At 41.5% G+C, this 12,232-nt stretch overlaps 1 protein-coding gene across 2 annotated transcripts in view; it reads right to left on the bottom strand.

The window, feature by feature from the left end:
- Nucleotides 1–4,929: 4,929 nt before the first annotated feature.
- INSC (INSC spindle orientation adaptor protein) overlaps nt 4,930–12,232 on the bottom strand; it is a 129,410-nt gene continuing 122,107 nt past the window's right edge. For both annotated transcript variants that reach the window (XM_065944546.1, XM_065944545.1), the window contains exons 12-13: nt 11,509–11,585; nt 4,930–5,484 (exon numbers count right to left, since the gene is read on the bottom strand). In XM_065944546.1, coding sequence (XP_065800618.1) covers nt 5,356–5,484; nt 11,509–11,585 — 206 coding nt within the window. In that variant the 3' untranslated portion in view covers nt 4,930–5,355. The remainder of the gene's footprint in view (nt 5,485–11,508; nt 11,586–12,232) is intronic.

Genomic DNA, 12,232 nt, shown 5'->3' with positions numbered 1-12,232 from the left:
TGGCTAACATGGGCAAGTTCTTAAAGAAACTGAAGACGTTCACTGGTCATTTGACTCAGAGCTGCCAGCATAGATGGAGTGATGGGAGCCTTCCTGAAAAGGAATGGCAGAGAGGGAGATTGACTGCCTTTACCAAGGGTCACTTTCTTCCTTTTTGGTGGTGTGACATCTGGTATACAAAGGTGCCTTCTGCTTTTGCAGTCTTCTGTGTTTATTACTCTCTGAAGAATAGCTGTGGAAGAGATCCAAACACTAGGGTCTTGAGGAAAATGCTGGAAAATCAGAATTTGCCATCTGGAGGTGGAAAGTGAAGTTGGATATGAATTTTAAAGAAAGATGTCTACTTTCCTTGTCTGCTATGTGGGCCTTTGAAATGTCTTATTCAAAATTTGGAAACTGTTCAGCAAGGACATCCATAAGGAAAGTGTCAGCCTGGTATGAGACAGTGAATTTCCCCAGATGGGTCACATTGTGCTTTTCTCAAGACAAACCATCGAAACGGAACTTCCCAAATGAACTTTTAACTTGAGAAGCACTGTAGAAGTATAGGTAAGCTCATTATTAAATTTTAATATGTTTGAAATCTAAAGAATAACTTTTTAAAAGACCTCAAAACTTAGCATGCCCCTCCCGCACTACATACTTCAAGACACCTGTGGGTCCAGGGGACTGTACCGCGTGGCTGGAGCAGTGGCAGAAACCTAACCTGAAAAATGGAGCCAAAAAATACCCTGAAAGCTTCTCTTTCTCTCTTTCCTGACCTTCCCTGAGGGCAGAAACCCAGGGAGACTTACTCGGAGTGTTACCCCCATATCCTGAATGTCATTCAAGGTCATCACGGCCCCCACCAAAGTGAGAAATGGCTCAGTTTCAAAGGTCTATATGCCTGCAGTGCAACCAATTTAGTCCCAGGATGGAGGAAAGAGACCATGGACTTTAAAGGAAATACCATGTAAATGATGTGAATAAACTGACAATCTCATTTTTATATGTTCTTGAAAGTGAAAACATGCAAGTAGCCCTTTATGGATTTCTATTTGGACTCCTTGACTTTCTTTGAGGCCTCAGGTATGAGACTCATGAATACACCCATGTAAATATCCTCGAAGTTCTGCTTTTATCAGTCATGGGTAGCCCCAAACAGTATAAAGAATCTCAGATAAAAATCACAGGGAAGGAGACAGAGAATGTGAACATAAACAGTATCTCTACAAAGGGAGCATCAGAAATCTCTAACAAAAAGGAATTTTAAAACAATTGTTCCCAAAAGCTGTCACTGCTTTAAAATTGGAAATGATAACATACAGCATCTGCTTTGACTTGCCTTTGATGCTTTACTCTGAAACTAGGCTAAGGAGAAGCTATTTTAGAGATTTTCCTGGTATTGATCAGAAATGGCACAGAATTTCTGCTTTGATTAAGTTACATTTCATTGTCTCATTCCTATTCACTTGCTCTCTGAAATAATCTTCACATCTATTATTATAATTTTAACAAATGAATAAAGTTTATCAGAGATTAAAATTATTGAATTAGAAATGCAGACTAACAAGGTCTTACTATATAGCACAGGGAACTATTGATATATTCAATATCATGTGATAAAACATAATAGCATACAATATGAAAAATAATATACATGTATAACTGAGTCATTTTGTTGTACAGCAGAAATTAAACACATTGTAAATCAATCATGCTTCAATTAAATTTTTTTAAATGCAAAATATTAATATATATTTTTCAAATAAAAAGAAAGTTCAGAATTTGCCAAAGTGTCATACTTCTGTTTTTAAGATAGAGCATGATGTTTGGGTTTACGCATAAAACATTTGTGCACTAAAGAGGAATGTTCATGGGTTTAGTATCAGCATCAATATTTAGTTTAGTATTAGTATCAGTTTAGTATCACTTTGCTCAATCCTGTCTCCCATTACCAGTCCTGTGATACTGGGCAGGACACAGAGTCTCTCTGTATCCATTTCCTTATTTGTAAGAAGAGGTTAATAATAACTACTTAAGAGTCACTTTAGAAATTTAATGAAGTTGTAAATGTTACAGTGCCTAGCACAGAGCAGGTGCTCAAAACAGGCAACTGTGGTGATAGCTGTCATAATTTGCTGGGACCCAAGTCCCAGCTCTTCTATTAATTTGCTATGGCATTTTAGGCAAGTGTCTTTATTCCTAAGTAAGGGATGTAGAGGTGGGACTAGATGACCCCTACATCCCTTGCAGGATAAAGTCCCTCTTTCTAAAAAGCTATAAGTCCCATATCTGAGACACCATAAGACGAACTGGCATAAATGCAAACATGGGATTTGGCTGACTTTAACTGTAGCCACATTTACTGTACACTTGTCATTAGGCACCAGTCTAAGCCTTTTCCAAGTATGAACACATTTAATTCTCACAGCGGCTCTAGGATTAAGGCACCATCATTATCTCATCTTACAGGTGAGAAACCAGAGGCACAGAGAGGATATGAGCCCTACCTAACAGTTAGCAAGCGGCAGAGCCGGGATTCAAACCGAGGCGGGCTACTGAGCTCATACTTTTTTTAACCAGGATACTTTACAGGTTTTCAAGTGATTGGTTTACTGACAACTAACCAACCACCCTCCAGTCTAAATTCACAGGTGATACCAACATTTATTCATTTCTGCTTTTCTTCCCTGGGCCCAGAATAGACCCTCATAGTATGTTTGCTAGAAGGACGATGGTTCAGCACAGGTCAAGATCCATATTTACCTTATAGTAAGGACCTGGTGCTAAGTTCCTGATTTCTTCCCAGTTAGCCTCTGAAATCAGAGAGATGTGGTTTCAGTCCCCACATTAGTAATAGCTATTTAATTTTGGCAATATACTTAACCTCTTCAAGCCTCAGTTTCCCCATATGTAATGGAGGATATAAGTGGAATCATTTTTTTAAATTTTTATTCCTTTTTATTTTATATGAATTTATTTTATTAAAATAGTGTTGATTTACAATGTTGTGTCAGTTTCAGCTATACATCAAAGTGATTCAGTAATCCACATATATATTCTTTTCCAGATTCTTTTCCTTTATAGGTTATTACAAAATACTGAGTTTAATTCTCTGTGCTGTACAGTAGTAGGTCCTTGTTGGTTATCTGTTTTATATATAGTAGCGGTAAGATCCCCTGCAGAAGGAAACAGCAACCCAGTCCAGTATTATTCCCAGGAAACCCCATGGACAGAGGAGCCTGGCAGGCTAGAGTCCACGAGGTTGCAGAGTCAGACACAACTTAGCGACTAAACAACAGCAAAGTGTGTATGTATATAATTAATATCTCCCAAATTTGGTTAAACTCTGAATCCTAGTTTATCCCTCCTCCTCCCTTTCCTCTTTGGGAACCGTAAGTTTGTTTCTGAAGTCTGAGTCTCTTTCTGTTTTATAAATTAGTTCATTTGTATAATTTTTTTAGATGCCACATATAAGCAATGCCATATGGTATTTGTCTTGCTCTTTTAACATAATACTACAAATGGCATTAGCTCATTACTTTTTATGGAGAAGTAATAGTCCATTGTATATATATACCACATCTTCTTTATCCGTTCATCTGCCAGTAGGTATTTAGGTTGCTTCCATGTCTTGGCTATTGTGAATAGTGCTGAAATGCACATTGGGGTGCATGTATCTTTTCAAATTAGAGTTTTATCTGGATATGGGAAGTGGGATTGCTGGATCATTTAGTAACTCTAATTTTAGTTTTTTAAGGAATGTCCATACTGCTCTCCACAGTGACTGTGCCAATTTCCACTCCCACCAATAATGTAAGAGGGTTCCCTTTTCTCCACACCCTCTCCCAGCATTTATATATTTGTAGACTTTTTGATGATGGCCATTTTAACCAGTGTGAGATGATACCTCATTAGAGTTTTGATTTGCATTTCTCTAATAATTAGCAATGTTGAGCACCTTTTCATGTGCCAATTGACCATCTATATGTCTTCTTTGAAGAAATAATCTATTTAGATCTTCTGCCTATTTTTTGATTGGGTTGTTAGTATTTTTTTATATTGAGCTTTATGAGTTGTTTGTATACTTTGGAAATTAATCTCTTGTTGATCATATTGTTTGCAAATATTTTCTCCCATTCTGTAGACTGTCTTTTCATCTTACTTATGGTTTCTTTAGCTTTACAAAAGCTTTTAAATTTAATTAGGTCTCATTTGTTTATTTTTGTTTTAATTTCCATTACTCTAGGAGACAGATCCAAAAAAGTATCACTTCAATTTATGTCAAAGAGTTTTCTGCCTGTATTTTCCTCTAGGAGTTTTATAGTATCCAGTCTTACATTTAGGTCTTTAATCCATTTTGGGTTTATTTTTGTGTTTTATTTTATTTTTGTTTGTTTATGTGGTATTAGTGAATGTTCTAAGTTTTTTCTTTTATATGTGGCTATCCAGTTTTTCCCAGCACCACTTATTAAAGAAACTGTCTTTGCTCCACTGTATATTTTTGTCTCTTTTGTCAAAGATTGACTGTAAGTACATGAATTTATTTCTGGGCTCTCTCTTCTGTTCCACTGATCTGCCCATATGTCTGTTTTGATGTCAATGCATTAAGTTTTGATTACTTAATACCTCATCTGAGGATACAATTTACCATAAGGTTAAAAAAAAAAAAAAAAGCAAGCCAAAGGAAACTGAGTTCCTAGGGCTTTAGAAATCTTTTGATTTCTCACTAAATCACTCAGAACTTGACCCATTTACACAACTATAAAGACAATATAAGTTTCTATGCAGTTTTAATAGTTGAGAAGGTTTTTGTGGCATGAAACTTTAGGGAGCAATAACTTAGTCTAAGACATAATACAATCAGAAAATTCAAGAAACATTTTACATGATTACATTTATTAAGAATAAAACTAGAATTTCCTTTCAGTACAGTCTGTCCAACTATAAAGTTCATTTACAATATTTTAGAAAGAACAAATCTAACTTTTAAAAAAACTGCTGGGCAGCTAAAATACTCTGGTTCTCAATTTTTTAAAAAAATGATGCAAGATTACATATTGAGAGTTGAGAAAGCAAGAGGAAATGAAATCACTCATGACAATCTGTCATATTAGCCATTATGCATTTCAACATCTGCAACTAAAAGGTCACAGAAGTAAAAAAAAAAAAACAACAAAAAAAGACTCCAAAAGACCACAGACTGCCTGACGATGTTGCTAGAACATTTAGCCCTCTGTTCATTTCACATAAAAAATAAATTAAGTATAAATAAGGAGGTGAAGGGCTGGTGTATAATCAGGTACGTTCACAAGAGTGTACTCAGATAGGGTCTTGAGAATGATGCCAAATGTCTTTTGTCTCCCACACTTGCTACACAAAACTCTCCTCCATGTTGCTGCAGAGTAAGAAAGAGTCTACAAGCCGGGGCTGGACCAGCTGCTGGAAGTCAGAGTCCTGGAGGCCTTCAGGACAGACACCGGCCAGTCTGCGCAGAGCAGCCTAATGAGAAAACAGAAGAGGTCACACTGGGTCCGCTCAGGTTCATGTAGGCCTGCAACTTCCCTGAGAGATGCATTTCAGTGTGTGGCTCATTTATCAGCCAATTTGAGCTGATCATCACCTTGACACCTTAGTGGGCTGGTCCTTTCGGTCACCTAGTCACCATAGCAACCTTGTGACACAGTCACCTTGCTTCATTGGTACCTTAATCACTAGGGCGGATGCCTTCTGAAAGTTTTCATGATCTTAATGGTCTTGCCATCTTGGTTTATCGTCTTAGGAAACTGATTATTTTGAAGATCTGTCATTTTAAGGATTTTGTCGATTTAGCGACATATTTAGGTTCAAGATTTGATTTGTATTTTTTCCTCTATCTACAGCAGGTAGAACAAGGCTTGCCACAGGACTCAATAAATATCTGCTGGGGGAAAAAATGAACAAATATTAAACTGAGTTTTATTGCTAGAGCAACCTTTAAACTATAAATGTATGCTGTGTACCTACCCAGACCTCTTTGCTGGTTAGCTGAAGCCATGCACATTAAGTGTTCAATGAATATTAATTCTTTCCCTCTTCTCAAACCTAAATACAGCAGGGAGCAAGATGGGAGTTTAAGGATGCCCTTCCCTTGGAAAACAGAGAGGAGACTATCTGGAATGGCAGAGAAGCAAAGGAGGCGGAATGCAAACTCTTACTGAGTATCTACATAGTATTGCATTTAATCCCCATAGGATATGCAAGATAAGTATCATGATCTCCAATTTTGAGACTAAGACTCAGAGAGGGAAACTGGCCTTCCCAAGACCACACAGCAGTCCAACTCCAGGGCCCTCAGACCTAAACACAGGTAGCATACTGCAAGCCCAAAACACTAGCTTATACTGAATACAGAGCAAACATGTAGCTCATTACCTAGACATAAGAGGTAACCTAGGGCTGAGAAATCACCAAGTTGCTATAAAGAGAGGATGACTTGTCTATTGGACTAACGGGCATTGCCATGTCCAAGCTGGATCAAGGATAAGGGCCATGCATCTCTGCTCATGAGCAGAGTCTTAGACACTGGTGGCAGAAGGGAGATCCCAGGAGACTGTCTCTACTAGTGTGTCCTGCCTCTCCTGGGTATGACGTCCCCGAGGGGGCTAAAGACTGAACTCCATCACCCTTTCTGATTCCTCTTGGCTCCAACTGGGAGAAATAACCCCACTGTCTTCAAGGTGTCACTGTAAAAAATGAAATCAGGGATCTTCCACAGATGCAAGAATATGAGGCCATCAACATATTTTACATTATCAAGGGTAAAAATAAAAGCAAAAGGAAGACAAAGAAACAGAAAATAAACCCATGAAAAGCAAAAATGAGGTAGAAGGAGGAAATTACACACAGAGAGAAAGAGCATCAGAAAAACAGAACATGGAGAAGGAAATGGCAACCCACTTCAGTATTCTTGCCTGGAAAAGTCCATGGACAGAGGAGCCTGGCGAGCTGCAGTCCATGGGGTTACATAACTGAGCATGTGTGCACGAGGGTGGAGGGAGATGGGTTGGTAGCAATAAAGTGGTAGAACTAAAAAAAAAAAAGAAAAACAGAACAAGAAGGAACTATAAAAAGAGAGACATAGATGAACTTGGAAAAGATAAGAGAGTTAAGCATGAAAGGGAGATGGAGAGAGAAAGAGATGGTGTCAGAGAAAAAAAGAGCATACCCTGGGAACAAGAGGATAATCGGTGGGAGGAGGTGGGGAGCGAGTCGAGACAGGAGAGAGGACTAGGGGGGTAAAAAGAATGGGGGGGAGTGGAGAAGGAGAGAGAAACATCCCTAAGGGAGGAGGCAAACTTTGGGGGCGAGAAAAATAAAACAAAATACAAGAGAGAATTAGAAGCAGACCCCAAAACCCACAAAGGCAAATAGACGTCCTCCACTCCCCAGGGTCTCCAGAAAGTGTGCAGAACATGAACCCAAATGACCCCAGAGCACCCCCTCCTCAGGGTCCAGGGGCTCAAAGGACCCCTTCCCCTCTGAAGCCTTTTCCTTGGCCTCTCCTTTCCTCAGAGGGGGTTAATAGCCAATATTCCCAAGACCTCATTCCCAGACAGTCTGAAAACACCCAAGTCTTAAACAAGCCCTGCAGTCCTCTGACAGCCGCTTCATTAAGGAAAAATCAATTCTGTTTGCAAGAGGCAGTCTGTGCGGCTGCTTTTCCAGACGTGGGAGATGATAACTGAGGTGTCCTCCCTTCACCTGAAGAGCGCCTCTGAAACTGGGAAGAAGGCTTAGGGAGGGCCAAGAGAGGTACCCCCAACTCATCCATCAGGCTCCAAGTGGCCCCCAGCTCACCAGCCAGGCATGGAGTCCCTTCTGGGAGTCAAATTGTAACACCCACCAACACTGGGGACTGGGGGGTGAGCAGACAAGTCCATAGGTCCCTCAGCCAGGCAAGGAAACAGTCACCAAACCTAAGGGCCTATGTAAACACAAGAGCTGGGAAAGAACCCCAGCCCTGAGAAGTTTCTAGGGTAGAGGGTGAGAGGTACAGAACCCCTCCCATGAACCAAGGTAGCATGACTGGGCCATTAGGCATAAGGGGAGAAAGCATGGCTGCAAAGAAGAAGGTCTGGGCAAAAAGTCAAGACCTTCAGCATCAGACAGGCCTCTGTGGGAATTCCAAAAGCCTCCCCTTATAACACCTAGAACACAGGATAACACAATCTGAGTGGAAAACAAAATCCACGCAGGCAGGCCCAGGTCCACACTGTGTACTCCCTATATTTGAGCCTCATGGAGGAAGATTTTGATCCGAGCCTTGAAGGGAGAGCAGGCAGAGCTGTGGAGAGGGCATCTGCCTGGGACAAGGGATAAAGCTCAGTGTCAGGGTGGTTCAGGGCACTCTGACCTGAGCTGGAAAGGGCCTGCAGGCAGTGGGAGGTCTTCAGAGGTCAGAGCCAGGCTATGAAGGGCCAAGCATATAGACAGTAGGTCATAGGCAAGGGGGACCCAGGGAAGAGCTGCTGGTGGAAAGGTCATGATTGTAAACTGTCATGGGGAAAATCAGTTCAGCAGCCACATTAAGGATGGCTTCTGGAGGAAGGGCCTCTATTCAGCATCCAAAAACCTGTCCACAAGAGAGAAATTTAATCCCTTTTCCACCGGAAAGTCCTTCTCAAGTGATGGAAAATAGAGGCCAAGCCCGTCTGTGTGCTCTTTTTCAACCTAATGATAAAGATGGAAAATGAGTCATAATAAGCCCCCATGTCTGAATGAAGCTTTATAACTGCTCAACATTTCTCCAGGGCCTATTCAGTGTCAGGCAGTTGCTGGCCACCCAAGTGGTGAAGACGCAGTAGTTGGGAACAATGACTGTGCATTTGCCAGGTAGTAACTTTCTCCCTGTATTCAGCAGCCAGACAGAATTAAGGTCTATGGAGAAAAAGGTCTATGAAAAATATTATATCTTTACATTCACTGCCCTCCAATTGAATGAAATAGCCTTTCCTTCAACTGTGAATGCAGTGATAAATCAAGAAGTCTCAGCGATGCCTGTTACCTGTTCACCAACAGGAATCATACGGACTTCTGTAACTGAGCAGGACCCTGGGTCAGGAAGATCCAGAAGCAGAAGGAATGGCAACCTACTCCAGTATTCTTGCCTGAAGAATCCCATGGACAGAGGAGCCTGGCAGGCTAGAGTCCATGAGATCGCAAAGAGTCGACATGACTGAGCACTAACACTTTCACTTTCAGGACCTTATGGAGCCTTTGTGGAACAGCACCCTTCTCCCCCCATATCCTCTACCTGCCTCTTGTCTGTAGAAAAACTTCCGTCTCCTAGACTTCCCTGAGTTCCAAAGAGTACATTTAATCAGAGAAGAGAGAAATGCAGAAAGAAAAGGAAAATAGTCAAGCAAGACAAAATAATGACAGTTAAGCCATTAAACAAAGTCAAAGGCCTTTCGTTTCTTCTCATTGGATGTGTACAATATTCTGAGCCATGTCCTTTGAACTGTTTTACAGATACTGAAACCCCCAACAGGTGGAAGAAGTTAACTCTATGCTGCCCACGTAGACTTTTGACCAGCTGAAATAAGAAGGGTGAGGATGCTAACTCCAGATCACCTAACCACCAACCAATCAGGAGAATGTCCATGAGTTGATCACATACCCCACAAACCCTCCTCCCTTATCTTGTCTTGAAAAAACTTTCCCTGAAGGCCTTTGGGGAGTTTGGGCCTTTTAAGCACTGGTTACCTGACCTCCTGACTTGGTACCTGCAAAAACACTGCACTTTCTCCACAACCCAGTGTCAGAGGAATGACTTTACTGCCCATGAGCATATGGACCCAAGTTTGGTTCAGTAACAATTTCACATCCCATTACAGTTTTTGGAAGTACTTTCAATATAATTTATGCTCATTGCTAGTCAAGACTCATGGTTAGTTTTTCTTTAATGAGTTAATCTAAAAGTATATATATTAATATATATAATATTAATGAGAATTGGTTGGATGTATATTGTGTATATAATATATATAATTATTATATATTATACATATCATATTGTGTATGTTAATATATATTAATATACATAATATTAAGGATGAGTTGGTTGGATGGCATCACTGACTCAATGGACATGAGTTTGAGCAATTTCCAGGAGTTGGTGATGGACAGGGAAGCCTGGCGTGCTGCAGTCTATGGGATCACAAAGAGTCAGACACAACTGAGTGGCTGAACTGAACTGCTATTACTATATTACCTGTTTAAACAGTCTAATAATTATTTTAATATGATTGCTTTCCTTTTAATTCTATATATTTTACTTTATGCATTATAAAAACTAATACTGAGAAGGGATCCATAAGCTTCACCAGCTCACCCAAGGCACAAAAAAGATGAAGGTTGTTCTGCATGTACCAAAATAAAAGCCCCATCAGAGCTGAGATTTTTGCCTTTTTCCCCCATATCTGTCATCCCCAAAGCCTAGAAGAGTACATGGCCCATATAATCACTCAGCAAATATTTATTGAATAAAATTTACAGCACTTAGTGGCCTATCCAATGTCACACAGCTCATTAATGGCAAAACCAAGACAGGTGTGTCTGACTAAAATGCCTGCTATTCCTACCACCACACACTGCCTGTTAGGAGCTCCCAGAAATGGGATGGGATCAGTTTTTAAAAAAAAGGATGGGGTGAGGAGGGGCTTTATTGTGAAACAGACTGAAGGGCCTCTAGATCCATCCCTTCTCCTACACAGTCTTTGAGGGCCAAAGATCTTGCACCCCCCCTTCTAGAAGTTAAAGGGCTTTTACAATGGGCTTCCCTGGTTCTGGATGCTTCCAGCTGCTCTGCCTTAGGATTCGATGCAGCCTAGCAGGGAGGAGTACAGAGACAAGGCATCTGTTCCTCATCTGGTGCTGCTGGTACTTTCATGGTGGACCCAAGCATCAAGAAGTCGGGTAGAGACCTCCCAGGATGTACTAGCTTGGTTGGGGGTGAAGATCCTAGGGACAGGCCAGATAATACTGCGTCCTGCCCTGTCCTGCTCCACAAAGAGGAAGGGAGCTATGAAGCTGGAAGAGCACCAGTAGAGGGGCTCTACCCGAGGCAGAAAGGAGGCTTCCTTACAGTGTCCTCTTTGGAACAGGCAGAGGACATCAGACCCTAGCAACCATATGCTGCAAACACCACAAGCATCGCCAACACCACCCAGCATCCTGCCAGCCCCTCTGGTCTTGACCTGCTGTTAGATCCCCCGGAACCTCAAAGGTTCATAGCTACTAAGCATGTGTAATGGAGGCTCTCCAGGCCTCTGCCTTTTACCTATATGGCCTTGCATAATTTTCATCACAAACTTATGAACTTAGTGAAACAGGTATTATTCTTGCTACCATTTTAAAGAGAAAAGTGGAAACCCAGAATAAGTTGCCTGTACCCAAGTCACCCGTGGCATAGCCTGATCCCCTGGTCCCTGGTCTGCAACCCCAAAGCCCAGGAAGAAAGAAGCAGGGAGACTGGGAACTCACCAGGCAGGCTACCAGCACGGCATCGCTGCTGTTCCTCTCCGAGGGTGAGCGGCAGAGTTCAATGAGGCGGGACATACCTGCGAGAGACATGGGGAGACCCTCACACCTGGGTCAGGATGGGTGTGGCCAGGCCTGACCCAAGGGTGTTCCGGTCTCACCACAGCCCTCTGCATGGAGCCGGGTAGAGGCAGGTGACCGCCAATTGGTAGGGAAAGGGGATAAACCCCTCTGAGGAGTCTGTGGGGGAGACTTTCTGCTCCCTCAGGTGTAAATGAACCTTGCTCAGGCCCAGAATTAGCTGCAGCATCAAAACCTTTCCCCTGAGCATCAGAACTCTGGCCAGGATGGAGCTCACCCACAGTGGAGTGAGACAAGGTCCCTCTAAGAAAGAACTTCCCGTGCAGGTACTATAATCAGAGCTAAACTCAATGCTTACATCTTAGTAGCTTTTTCTTCCCCAATTGCCCATTTGAGTCAGAAAATATATTGTGGCTAAAATTAAAGAAGACTACAGATTGAGTAGGTTAATATTTCCTAAGCCTTTACAGAGTAAAGTAAAATAAATGACCTTGTTTTTCAATACAAAATGACTTCTCTCAAACTCTAAAAACAACAGGGCAAAACTCATAAGATAGTAATAAAAAGTGTGCAGACAGATTCTCGATGTTTATTCTCCATAAAGTCATGATGGAGCCAGGACTCTCTGCTGCCCCAGGGCCACCTC

The sequence above is a fragment of the Muntiacus reevesi genome, chromosome 9 (genome assembly GCF_963930625.1).
Source record: "Muntiacus reevesi chromosome 9, mMunRee1.1, whole genome shotgun sequence".
Lineage (NCBI taxonomy): Eukaryota > Metazoa > Chordata > Mammalia > Artiodactyla > Cervidae > Muntiacus > Muntiacus reevesi.
Note: the sequence above shows the minus strand (reverse complement) of the source record. Positions and strands in the feature narration are given on the sequence as shown.